This window comes from Leptonychotes weddellii, chromosome 8 (genome assembly GCF_054177405.1).
Source record: "Leptonychotes weddellii isolate Sample4059 chromosome 8, ASM5417740v2, whole genome shotgun sequence".
NCBI classification, from domain to species: domain Eukaryota; kingdom Metazoa; phylum Chordata; class Mammalia; order Carnivora; family Phocidae; genus Leptonychotes; species Leptonychotes weddellii.
This window is the reverse complement of record NC_138376.1, coordinates 24175846-24189539: the sequence shown is the minus strand read 5'-3', so window position 1 is coordinate 24189539 and position 13694 is coordinate 24175846. Positions and strand designations below refer to the sequence as shown.

Below are 13694 nucleotides of genomic sequence, written 5' to 3'. Positions count from 1 at the left end.
TGGTTTTTGTTTTTGAAGAGGGGGGACTCCTTGGAGATTTCCCCCACCTCTTGTGAGACCAGTGGTGTCTTCAAGTATATAATTTGCTCTGGGAGTATTCTGAGGACCTGGTCAGTCATGATGCCGGAAGTGGGGAAATCTGTTGACACCAGGACACTTGACTCTGTGTATGTGTGTGTGTTTATTTCTACAGGAATTCATTGAAGAGTTATTGTCTCCCCCTTTTGGGGGTCTGGTGGCATTTGTGAAGGAAGCTGAGGCTTTGATTGAGCGTGGACAGGCTGAGCGACTTCGAGGGGAAGAAGGTATGAAGATGGTGTGGTAGTGGTGGGGTCAGTGGTAAGGGGAGTGGAAAAGAAAAATGAGAGGATGCAGATTCCACGGGGAGGGGTAGAGCAGAAAAATGGGGTTGGATGCTGAGGAGGGCTGTGCCTTGTGGAGGATTTAGGGGTCAAAGATCACCTAGCCAAGTCCTCCTCTGACACCCTCCCTCCTTCCTCCTGCCATCAGCCCGGGTTACTCAGCTGATCCGTGGCTTTGGTAGTTCCTGGAAATCATCAGTGGAGTCTCTGAGTCAGGATGTAATGCGGAGTTTCACCAACTTCAGAAATGGAACCAGTATCATCCAGGTGACTTGTAGCTCCCGGGCCTCACTCCCCTCCCAACTCCCATCACTAGTGGTTTTCCCTGGGCTCAGCATCGTCCAGGTGACCCTTGATCTTCAATATCCAGCATGCCCAAAGTTCTGGATGAGCCCTAGCCTGATTGCTCACCTCATCTTTAGCACCACCACCCCACAGCCTGATCCTTCCCTGACTTTCTCTGACCAGGGAGCTTTGACCCAGCTGATCCAGCTCTATCATCGCTTCCACCGGGTGCTCTCTCAGCCCCAGCTCCGAGCTCTCCCTGCCCGGGCTGAGCTCATCAACATTCATCACCTAATGGTGGAGCTCAAGAAACACAAGCCTAACTTCTGATGTGCTGGACCCTGGGATCCACCGGCCTTCCCTATGGACTTCTGTACCCCGTCCCAGACTCTTCACCTGGGGTTTCCTTACCGGTTTTCCACCTGCCTCCCAGGTCCTTGACATGCCTCACCCTGCCTTCATTCTCCGGACCCTGCCTCATCAGGATAAGCTGGATCCCCTTGTTTTCAGGTGTACTGAAACCTGGGACCACTTCCTCCTGGGCTTCCAAAACAGCCTTTATCATTTTCCCAATTTCACCACCCCTCACCCAAGTTCTCTTCCCCCAGTAAAACCTTCACTGTCTCAATATCTGGTTTACTCAACTCTTGTCATCATGTCCTGAGGCGCAAAGCCTCAACTCGTGGAATTGGTGGCAAGGCAAGTCATTTTTTTTCCTCCACTCAGTGATTTCTTTTCTGTAGCTTTTTGACCTAAGATCTCAGAAACTTGAACACTAACCAGTCCCCTCCTGGCTTGAGAGTTACTCCAAGCCCAGTCTGCAGAAAACAATAAATATTTAATATGACATAACACTCTTTTCCCATCTCCTTCCTCCCGGGACTTTCAGGTGGCCCCCATTTCTGCTCCAGGGTCACCTTTTGGCTGTGGCTACCTCCTGGGCTTACCTCCCTTCTGGTGGGTGTCCAAAAAGAAGGGGTACAGATAGTAACCTTTAACCTCTAGCTGCTTCAGGCCAAAGAAATGGCTGCATTGGTTTCACGGAGGGGACTAGTTCATAAGTAACCAACTTGATGGAGGAAGGTGGCCTCTAGTTAAAATGGCAAATGCCTCAAAAAATAAATAAAATGGCAAATGCCTCAAGGGCTGGGAACATGGCTGTGCAGCCTCAGGCACTGTCCCACAGGCTACCTTGGTTCCCCAACACGGGCTTTCCTTGCATCCCTCCCCACCGAGCTGACCCTGGGACTGTCTCCTCTCCTACAACATCAGCTCTTAGCTCCTCTGGTTGTGGCTGGCACAGCCCTTGCAGGGGTAGGACAGGGGCAGCGGTAGGACAGGTTTCCAGAATGCCTATTTCACCCATTTCTGTGTTTTGACTTGGAGCCCTCCTGCTGCACCTATACACCTCATTTGAACTCAGACTCTAGACCGGAGAGACACGGAGGCGCCTTTAAGTCTTTAGGGGAAAGGCGCAGGCAGTCCGGAGAAAATGATAATTTGGGGATGTTTCCTTCTCCCCTATGGCCTGAGCATTCCTTCCCAGGTCCCAACGAGTTACGGAAGGAAAATGAATTCTGCCCCCCGCTTAGGCCCTTTGGATGCGGGCCCAGCCGCCGAGGCAGGGAGGGGAAGGGTCTTGAAAGGCGCCCCGAGTTTGCCAAGCGCTGGGTCCGGGTCCGCCCCGCGGGAGGGCGGTGAGAAGGAGGTGGACGCGTCGGGAGGCGGAGTTGGAACGGCCCTGGCTGACAGGCTTTCCCGATTGGCTGCCACGGGGTGGGGGCGTGGCGGGAGGGGGGCCTTCTCCCGCTCCCGCCTTCTTTGGGTTCCGCCCATCTCCGAGAGCCGCGCTCTGATTGGAAGCCAGACGTCAGAGCTGCTTCCTCTGCTTTGAGAGCCTTGGCACCCGAGGCCCAAGTGCCGCGGGGTGGGGAACTGGGTGTTGGACGGGGAGGGAACTGTGGGCGGCTCCTGACTGGCCCAGACGCCTCAGGGGCAGAATCAGGGCAGTGTCCTTAACTGACCTCAGCCGGCGTTACGGCCACTCAACTCCCTGCTCTCGGCGTCCTTCCAGTATTACCCTGCCTGACTCTGCCCCAGACATTCCCTGAGGCCTGCGGCGCGCTGGATGGTGGTGTGCTGGGCTCCGAGGGCCGCAAGCTCGCCCCGGGAATCCTCTGTCCCTCTGCCTTCCTTTCTCGCTTCTCATTCCTCGCCCACCTACCCCCTCCCCCAGTTCTAACTTTCAACCTTGGGGGATGCAGTTCTCACATTTGACCTGACTCCGGCCTCAGCGTGAGGTGCACAGGAAGAAGGTTCGCTCAGGGTTTAGGACCTGGGATAGGGGAGGTGCACGCTGTTTTGACAAAGAGCAGTTTCCCTACAGAAAGGGGCCTCTGATACCCCGCGAGGAAGACTTCCTCAAGACAGGCGACTTAATCGAAAGTCAACAATGCTTCTATGGGAGAAGGGCTGTGCAGGCAGGCGCTTTGATTTTAGCACAGCCACTTCTGTCCATCCCGGAACGCAAATATTCAGACGACCGATAAGCGCGTTATTTTGCAGGGCTCACTGAGGGGCAGTGCTGGAGTATGGGGAGGCTTGTTTAGGGAACCGGAAGGCATTCACGTTTTATTGTAGCGCACAGTTTTCGGGGACATCGATCTCGCCGGGGATCCCTAAGAACGCTTACCCAGCAGTCTTTCAGGACCCGATGCGACAGAATTGCGTGAAAGGGAACCGCGATACCCATATCGACCTCCAGGGGGCAGCATCGACCAGGAGATAGAGTTGTTCCCAGCTACTTAGTCTTGCTGGCGGCGGTTGCGAAGCTTCTCCCAAGCTTCCATCACTGAAACAATTGAAGGACTTTTCCTTCAGCCTATCCCCGGCCCTTTTAAAAAAGATGTTTTTAGGGGCGCCTGGGTGGCTCAGTCGTTAAGTGTCTGCCTTCGGCTCGGGTCATGATCCCAGGGTCCTGGGATCGAGCCCCACATCGGGCTCCCTGCTCCTCGGGAAGCCTGCTTCTCCCTCTCCCCGTGCTTGTGTTCCCTCTCTCGCTGTGTCTCTCTCTGTCAAAATAAATAAATAATCTTTTTTTAAAAAAAAGATGTTTTTAGAATGATTTTTTAGAGAGATTTTATTTATTTATTTATTTGAGAGAGAGTGCATGCGGGCCGAGGGAGAGAATCTTAAGCAGACTCCACGCCCAGCGTGGAGCCCAAGGGTGGGGGGGACCTTGAACTCATGTCCCTGAGATCAAGAGCTAAGCCTAGTTGGGTCTGATGCTTAATTGACTGAACCACCTAGGCGCCCCAAGATTTTGTTATTTTTTAAGTAATCTCTTCACCTAAGGTGGGGCCAAACCTACAATTCCGAGATCAAGAGTTGCAAGCTCTACGGACTGAGCCAGCCAGGTGCCCCAGCCTAAAAACCCTTTGGCGTAGATAGAATCTTATGATCTCCAGCCTGAAACACAACTTCTGGTGAACATCACTGCCCCTCAAATTTCTCCAACGCTGCTCAGGGATCTCTGTCTTTTAAAGAAATAGCGTTTCCCTCTATTTCTCTACCTCTGTACCCTCGGCTTGCCCTCAGTTATTTCTTACCAGGGCTCTCTGGGAAACACTTAGTGTTTAACAGCTCTATATCTGCGCAAAATGGGGGTGCCCATTCCAGCATCAATTTCAGGACTATTGAATGAGTACAAAAGAAATAAGGGACGTCCTCCTTCCTCCTCATCCTATTATTGACCCACCCACCCTCCACTTAAGAAGGGTGGCTTTTTTGATTTCAGGAAATCAGTCATAAGGGGAAGCAGGAAAATTAGCTGAATTCCAACATAGGTTTGGGGTAAAGGTTCAAGGAAAGAAGGAAAAAGCAAGCCCAAGACAAACTTTGAGGGGGAAGAATAGAAGTCAGCTCTCTTCATCCTGGGAATAATGGGTACAGCAATTCATGTTACATTTTGGAGTTCCCTGAGTCTTTCAGATACAGTATTCATTAAATCAAAGCATATTATTGATCCCTTTCTGTGTTCTATGATAGGCACTGAAAGGATTCAGCAGAGACTAAATCGAAGTCCTTGATCTCATAGAGTAGACCTTTCATCTCACTGAATTCACACACCTTCCCCGTGAGGAGGTGTTCTTTCTGTTTCATATGCTTGAATAAGTAAATGAGTCCCAACAGCACACAGCCACTCAGTGGCTTGAAACTTCTCTGTCCACATTCACCTCTTGTTCCATGACTCCAGGCTGGGAGCTGTGGGACTATGTCAGTAGCTGTCTGTAGAGAAATAACAAGTTAATTCTAAGAAGTAAGAGTAAATTATTGGAAGACATGAAGGAAAAGCTGAACAGGTAGGCTTTGGAAAAGACAGAAGCCAGGACAGTTCCAGGATCTAGGTAGCAGGGACAAAGGGTCCCGAGGCTCACGGGCAGGGAGCAACATGGTCTCCTGGCCTGGCTCCCTTTCCACTCAGACATCGCTGGTTCCCATGCAGGGCCCTTAACCAAGATCCTAAAGCTCTGTGAATGAGGATTGAGAAAAATTACATTTTATTTTCACTAACCTTGAACTGACATTTAGCATTTCCTCCAATGAAAAGTGTAAGCGACAAACGACAGCAGAATTGGCAGTACTTGTGACTGTCATCGATAGAAATCACAGATGTTTTTATATCACATCACCTTCCAGTTGCAGAAATTTCAAAATGTCATGTGTGCTCATCATTACTTTTTTTTCTTTAAGGTTTTATTTATTTATTTGACAGGGAGAGAGAGAGAGCACAAGTGGGGGGGCGGCAGGCAGAGGGAGAGGGAGAAGCAGGCTCCCCGTTGAGCCCTGATTATTACTTTATAGTTATGATAGTAGTTATACCTACACTGAATCTTATCATCTACCACACATTTTTTATTTTGATAACTGTGTTTTAATACAATTGTTTTCTTTTGTAATCCTATGTATTTTATTTTATGCAGTTGACACTCCATAGACTTCATCACACAGCCAAAGGGGTTCCAAACATAAAAAGGTTAATAACTCCTTGAGCTCCGATGAGATGGTGTAGTGTCCTGTTTTGTATTATTTTACAATCGTAGTAATTGGGAAGGTTTTCTTTGTGTTTAAACAAAATGCCCATATTTTCTTGTCTCCATTATTACTCGGTCCAATTATCCATTCATTCATCAAATATATAGGAAACACCTCTCCTGTACAAAGCTATGCTGCTCAAAACTCTGCTAGCGTGTGCAAAATAATCCTCACTTGCCATGGCTTCTCCCAATCTGGGAGAGGAGCTGGACTATTGACTCACATGGGCCCCCGGGGCAGCAGTTTACTGACCGCAGGGCGGAGGGAGGGAGGGTTGCCCCGGTGCAGGCAGCAAGAGGGTGCGTGCTATAGACAATTTTAAGATAATACTGAAACTCACTTTTTTGTTCCCATGCACCAACCATTCTGCAACAGTGTTAGTGACAAAACACTCGTCCCTGTGGTGCTGCCCCCTTCCACTTCACCCTGGTTGGTTGGCCATTGCACACATGGGAGTTTAACGGTGTCCAGGTTACACACACACACACACACCCACACACCTAGAGCCTTTTGAGACTTCCCTTTCCCTCTCTCAAACTCCCCATCCCAAATCTCACGTCACAACCCTCAGGGATCTGCAAACTTCTGGACGAGTCTACTTCAGGGCGAGCATCCAAGCCGCCTGTGAGCCCGGTGTCCACCCTTCCTGAGTGACAATAGTGTGACTGCCACATATCAAGGGCTTACTCTGTACAAGGCACTGCTTTTGCCCCCACTTTGTCAAATTTCTTCATTGGATGTTGCTTTTTCTATTTTATTTTATTTTATTTTTTAAGATTTTATTTATTTTTGACAGAGAGAGAGAGCACAAGCAGGGGGAACAACAGAGAGAGAGGGAGAAGCAGACTCCCTGCTGGAGCAGGGAGCCCAATGCGGGGCTCGATCACAGAACGCTGAGATCATGACCTGAGCCGAAGGCAGACGCTCAACCGTCTGAGCCACCCAGGCGCCCCGCTTTTTCTATTTTATTGGTGCCATCTCTTTACTGTTTCTTCGCTTTGCTGTGTTTGAGTTTGATACGCTAACCTTTTTTTAGTTGTTAAGATGAATTTCGAATCATTGGTTGTCAGCCCTGTCTCCTTTTCTAACATATGGACTCAATGCTTTAACTTCCCCTCTAAACACTGTTAGTCGTGTCTCACAATTTCTGATATCTTTGATCTCTTTCTATTGTTACTCAATTCAAAAGATTTCCTAATTTCTATTGTGGTAGCTTCCATAATCCAAGGATTATTAAGGAGTATATGGCTTGACATCTGAGCAGTTCAGTAGTTCAGTATTTTCTTATTTTATTCTTGATTTCTACCTCCTGGAAAACATATACTAAATGGTTTCAATCCTTTGATTTTTTTTGAAGCTTGTTCTGTGACATAGCATGGGGTAATTTTTAGTAAATAAAATTTGATATACAAAAGAATGTGGATTCTTTCGCTGTTGGGGGAAGTGTTCTATATTTGTCAAATAGGTCATGTTGTTAATTGTGTTCTTCAGATGTTCAGTATCCTTACTGATTTTTCCTTGTGGTTTTTTTTTCTATCAGTTATTGAGAAAGGTTTGCCAAAGCCACTCACTATGAATGTGGATTTTTCTTTTTTTTTCATTTAATTTTGTCAAATTCTGTTTGTGTATTTTCACATGCTTTGGATATATATGACACTGGGTTTGGGGAAGGGAAGGCGTCATGAGTTTATATCCTATTGTCTCTAAAATGGAATTAGGATCAGAGTTCAACTTTAAGTTCAGGATCTGGATCAGAGTCAGAGGATGTTGACACTGCTCCTGGGAGATAGCTACAGAGATGATCATGGAGTGTTCAGGCTCTAGGGCTCTTACCCGGGTACCTGCAGAGCCTTGGTATAGATCACCTGTAGGAAAGGGAGAGACAGCAGCTCCTTAAAGGGAATATGGATAGGTCAGGCCTGGGGCTAGTAGTCAGGAGGTGGGAGATTCCCCACGTCTGCACAGAGAAGACTTGAGAAGATGTTGTTTTCCCATTTATAACCCAAGATCCTATGGAGGACCTGACTATTAAGGACAGGACAGGGGTCAGTCCTTGGCCTCTGGTTGGCCTCATTAATAGTCCAGGATAAGTCCTGCAAATTTAGCATCTGTAGGCATTGTCACCAGCTCTTCCCTATGCCCCTGTGCTTGAGCCCTTTGGCAATTGCTTTTGACACCACCTGATTTCTTCCCCATCTCCACTTGTATCTTATTCTTCAAGAAATCTCTGGGTTTCCTGGTTACTCCAAGGTTTGATTAACTGCCATGAAGCCTTCCCTCGTTCCAAGCTTCTTTTTCCTCCTTTACTTTCTGAAGACTTCTAATCGTTTTACCCGGAAGATGTCACTGTCTTCATTTTTATTTCTGAGTTTTCTCTGATTCTTTGCTCTGCAGCCCCAGGGCCTCATCCAGGACCCGCAGAGGGCAGACACCTAGGCTGAGCTGCTATAATTGTGGTGTGGAAAGTTGTCTTCTTGTGGTCTTTGCACTTCTTTTTTGAGGCATCATATTCTTCCTTCAGCTTGGCACTTTGCAAACTTGACATGAACTTTGCAACCCCCAATTTGCATTTTTACCTGAAAACTTTAATGCAAGATTTGCAGATCCCCTCTTCAAGTAACAGCAGAGCCCATATCCTTTAAGATCTCTTTGGTTGTCTTTGCAAAGCTTGGTATCCTTGAGCTCCTTCCAAGGATCTCTCATAATAATGCAGGATTTGGAAAAGTTGTATCAATTCATCCACTGTAATGTTTGGAGGCAAATCAGACATAAAATACATTTGTGTTTCTATCTTCTTCAACATGAAACCATCTTGATTCTTCCTTTCTTTTATCTCTCCCCTTTTAGGATCAGTGGGTTTGGGGTTTTTCTTTGCAGAAGTTCCTCTGCATCCCTAGCGTTGATACCTTTGTACAATTCCAGAAGGGCTAGACTTGCCATCATTGGAGAAACCATAATTGGCCTGATACGTAGCAATCTAACCTTCTGTGATCTCAGGGAATGAAGCCTTCTCATCCAGATCCCACTTAGAGGAAGTATCAGCCAGCTGCTACCCGAAAGAATCCCTTTTTTCACTGGGATTTCTTGGTGTCTCCATATAATTCTTGCATTCCCACCTGCTCATGAAACTCGTCCTTCCCATCCAAGTGGTTGCTGCTTGTGTTTTCCACCTAGCACAGGGGCAGGGTCCAAGTGGGTGAGGACGCTGGGGCGCCAGGCCTGGGAGCCACCACCAAATGTGTGTGAGGCAACTACCCAGACATTTAACACTCGAAGTCATTTAATGCCCACAGCAGCCCTGGGGGGTCGGTACTCTAGTGATCTCCATTTTACAGAAGAGGAAATGGAGGCCCAGAGAGACCTTGTCCAACGTTATAGACAGCTGGAATGTGACAAGGCTGGGATTTGAATGCGGTCAGCTCTGCTCTATAGGCCACATCCTTTTTTTTTTTTTTTTTAAGTTTATTTACTGGGGCCACCTGGGTGGCTCAGTTGGTTGAGAGTCTGCCTTTGGCTCAGGTCATGATCCCAGGGACCTGGGATCAAGCCCCAGGTTGGGCTCCCTGCTCAGCAGGGAGCCTGCTTCTCTCTCTCCCTCTGGCCTTCCCCCTGCTTGTGCTCTCTCTCTCTCTCAAATAAATAAATAAAATCTTTTTTTTAAAGTTTATTTATTTAATTTTGAGTAATCTCTACACCCAACATGGGGCTCAAACTCATCACCCCGAAATTGAGAGTCACATGCTCTTCCGATTGAGCCAGCCAGGCTCCCCTAGAGGCCACATCCTTAATCACCACTTTTTACCTCTTCTGAGAGACTAAGTGAAATCCAGCCTGCCTCCTAACCCTGTTTTGATCATTTAAGTGAAAATGTAAATGCCCTAGCCTACCTACTCCATAACATTGTTGTCTCCATGACACTCTGTACTCTGCTCCTGACCCAGCCCTCCACTTGCCCCCTCCCTAAGCTACCCTCATGCCCTCTAATAAACTGCAGACCTCCTCATACCCTTGACTTCTTAGCGTACTCTCTTCACTTCCTGGCTTTAGCTGAAATGTAACTCTCCCCTGGGGGCACTACCTCCTTTGCTGTCTTCTGAAATAAGAGCTGTTTTTTTTCTTATAGGTGAGGGTGCATTCCTTGCTCCAAATCGCTGCCTCCAAACTACTCCTCCAGTCCCCAGTTTTGCATTTAAAATAGCCCCCTGCCTCTGTGGCTCAGCCATTTGGCTAAATTGCCCTCTTCCTCTTAGCTACCGTCCGCCACCTGCCAGACCTCCTTCCCTCGAGTGCAGGGGGATAGTGGCACCCAGCAGACTGTGTCTCCCCATCTCATTGTCCACACGGAGGACCCATTCCCCACCTGGCCTCTTAACAACTTGGTGACATCATCCCAGGACCTTCTGCACTCCCAGCCAGCCACCCATTCCCTTTGTCACACCCTGGACTTTGTCATCTGAAGCAGCCCCTCTTAGAAAATCCCTCATTCAAGCAGCCTGCCTGACTCAGCCCCCATCTTCTAACCGTCCAGCCGTCACCCCGTCTAGCCCCTCACCACCATGTCTCAGTCTCCGGGTACCTCCTGGTCAATGGTATTTCCCTTCTTCCAACCCATCAGCCCCTCCTAGCCACTTTCAGCTGCATGGCCCTTCATTTCAACAACTGTCTTGACAAGGTTCCTCACTCCCTCACCCCTCTATATTTTCACTCTTGGCCCCTACCTTGAAAAGCCTCACCTCTAGATGAGCCCTGGGATCTGTTTTCTTTAGGAGTTTACTCTGATGGCCAAGAAGTGTTGGAGGAAGTCTCACAACCAGGAAATAGTCACCACTCCTTACTCGTGGCCACCAACCCCAGCACTGCTTAGCGACCCAACCACGTTGTGCTGGTCAATGGCTACTTTAATCTCCCCGGTCCTGGACCTCTGAGGCTCCTTTCTCTGTCTCACCTCTCTCAGTTGACGATCTCACTTATGTCGCATAGGAAACTGAAGCCCTCCGAGGTGAATTCCCTCCAATATCTGTTACCAAATTTACACTACCCCCTTGTTCCTCACGTTAGAGTTATAGTTCTCCAATTTTGTGTGCGTTAGAATTGCCTGGAGGGCGTGTTAAACCATGTGTTCCTGATTCATGAGTTTGAGTGGGGAGCTAGAATTTTCTTTTGTAACTAGTTGCTGCTGGCCTGGGGCCCCCACTTTGAGAACCACTAGAGTAGAGGAGCTGCCTTTCTCCCACCCAAGGCCAGTCTCTACTGTGTTCTGCATCCCTTTTCCCCTCCTGAATCTTCAAACTCTCCCTTTGAGAAAACCAACCCCTCCTCCACCTTCCCTCCTCCCACTGCTCCCTGCACCTCTTAATCTCCTCTTTGGGCCTGATTCTCACACACAGTGTGTGTGCCTTGATTGCATCCTGGTTCAGAAAAAATACATACAAAAGACATTTGGGGGTGAACTGGGGTGAAGCTTGAGTATATTTTGCATATCAGATGGTATTAGGGACCAATGGTTATTCTCTTAATGTAAGCATGGCATTAAAGTATTAAAGTGTGAAGCATCATGATTTCCTAAATTTTCACGTGGCTCAAGAATATGTATAAATACTGGGGCACCTGAGTGGCTCAGTCAGTTAAGCGTCCGACTCTTGGTTTCGGCTCAGGTCATGATCTTGGGGTCATGGGATGGAGCCCCGCGTCGGGCTCTGCACTCAGCGCGGAGTCTGCTTGAGAGATTCTCTCTCACTCTCCCTCTGCTCCTCCCCACTTTGTGCTCTCTCTTTCTCAAATAAATAAATACATAAAATCTTTTTAAGAAGTATATAGATAGGGCGCCTGGGTGGCTCAGATGGTTAAGCGTCTGCCTTCGGCTCAGGTCATGATCCCGGAGTCCTGGGATCGAGTCCCGCATCGGGCTCCCCGCTCTGCGGGAAGTCTGCTTCTCCCTCTGCCTCTCTCTCTCATGAATAAGTAAATAAAATCTTAAAAAAAAAAGTATATAGATATATAAATATTTATATGTATGTATAAATGAGAATTGTTAAATCTAAGTAAAGTAGTGGATGCACAAATGATAATTATACTATACTTTCAACTTTTCTGTATTGAAACTTTTCATAATAAAAAGTTGGGGAAAAATTCTCTATCCCCTCACTTCCACTCATTCCTCTGCCCTTTCAGGTGGGTATCCACCTCTCTCATGCTGCTCAACTGCTTTTGCAATGGCTTCTGTCATTAAATCCATTTTTTCATTTCCCCCTGCTTGAATTCCCACCAGTAGTCAACTGTGTTGATCAATTCTTTCTTGAAACATTATTTTCCTTTGGGGCGCCTGGGTGGCTCAGATGGTTAAGCGTCTGCCTTCGGCTCAGGTCGCGATCCCGGGGTCCTGGGATCGAGTCCCGCATCGGGCTCCCTGCTCAGCGGGGAGCCTGCTTCTCCCTCTGCCTCTCTCTCTCTGTCTCTCATGAATAAATAAATAAAAATCTTTAAAAAAAAAAAAAAAAAAAAAAAGAAACATTATTTTCCTTTGGTTTCCAGGACTGAGCACTCTTCTGATTTTCTTCCTCTCCTTCTGGCTGCTCCTTGCTTCTTTGTGGGCTCATCCTGTACTATCTGGCCATAGTGGAATTCATCAAGGGCAGTGAGTCCCGAACCCCTCTTTTTGTGTTATATTCTCCCTCCAGGGGACCCATCACACCTGACCCATGGCTTCAACTGCTATCAGCCGATCACTCTCAAGTTTCTGTTCTTTCTCTGATCTCCAGTCTTGTATCTCTGACTGCCTACATGGCAACCCTACTTGGATGCCTCAAAGGTACCACAAACTTAGCATATTTGGAACTTGATCATGATCTTGCCCACAAACAGTATCATCACCATATCTAGACCACAAGGGCCTAGCCCTGGCCACATACTTTGGGGGCCCTTACTTATCACACACTACATTTATTAAATGACACCCAGGCACTTGGGATCTGGCCCTCAGTGCTGGCAACAGCACAACCTGAAACCCTGCACATCTGCTCTCATAATTAACACTGTTTGGGCCCTAGGGAAATGCTTCTGCAATCTCTTGCCCTGCATCCTGGAAACAAAAGATGACTACAACCGAATCCTGTGAAAGTTTAGGCTATGCCTCTGCCAGATTCGGAGGTGCATGCTGGTTTGGTGTATAGGCAGGATTTAAGTGGCGGAAGCACTTAGGTAAGAGAAAATGCAACTTAATTAATTTGTCAAATATTACCTCTCAAGTGGCATGATAAAGTATCATTTCCCAATAGTGTTGAGTGTCCATTTTTCTTGCTTCTCTTTGTGTTCCAGAGGTATTGATTTAGGTTGTGCTGCATTCACAATAGTTGCAAATGACAACTGAGGAACATTTTGCAATATTAAATGATTTTTATTACTGTTAAACTTGTATGCATGTAGGTGTAGACAGAACTTCTGTGAGGTATGACATTGATTTTGTTTGGTAAGTGGATGAACATTGAATACTAGATTATAGTTTGATTTCTATAAAGCTATCTAATAAGGATTTTTAAGGTAAGCAAAAAAAGGGCGCCTGGGTGGCTCAGTTGGTTAAGCGACTGCCTTTGGCTCAGGTCATGATCCCGGAGTCCCAGGATCGAGTCCCGCATCGGGCTCCCTGCTCAGCAGGGAGTCTGCTTCTCCCTCTGAACTTCCTCCTTCTCATGCTCTCTGTCTCTCATTCTCTCTCTCTCTCAAATAAATAAATAAAATCTTTAAAAAAAAAAAAGGTAAGCAAAAAAAAGCTTTATTTAAATTAGTTTGATTTAGAATATTAATATTTATTAATTATAATTTTTATTTTGCCTTTTTCAATACATAATTTTGAACATTTTAGAAGAAAATAACTTTTATAACATCTACTAAAATGATTTTTAAGTTTTTTTTACATTTACATATTTTGGTAAAAATACATTTACATTTTGTAAATGT

At 46.9% G+C, this 13694-nt stretch overlaps 1 protein-coding gene across 3 annotated transcripts in view; it reads left to right on the top strand.

Moving 5' to 3' along the window:
- The window catches only part of VPS52 (VPS52 subunit of GARP complex), an 18507-nt gene extending 17008 nt beyond the window's left edge, over positions 1–1499 (top strand). For all 3 annotated transcript variants that reach the window (XM_031033275.2, XM_031033276.2, XM_006738063.3), the window contains 3 exons: positions 194–305; positions 511–629; positions 831–1499. In XM_031033275.2, the coding sequence (XP_030889135.2) occupies positions 194–305; positions 511–629; positions 831–977 (378 nt within the window). In that variant the 3' untranslated portion in view covers positions 978–1499. The remainder of the gene's footprint in view (positions 1–193; positions 306–510; positions 630–830) is intronic.
- The last annotated feature ends 12195 nt before the right edge of the window (positions 1500–13694 follow it).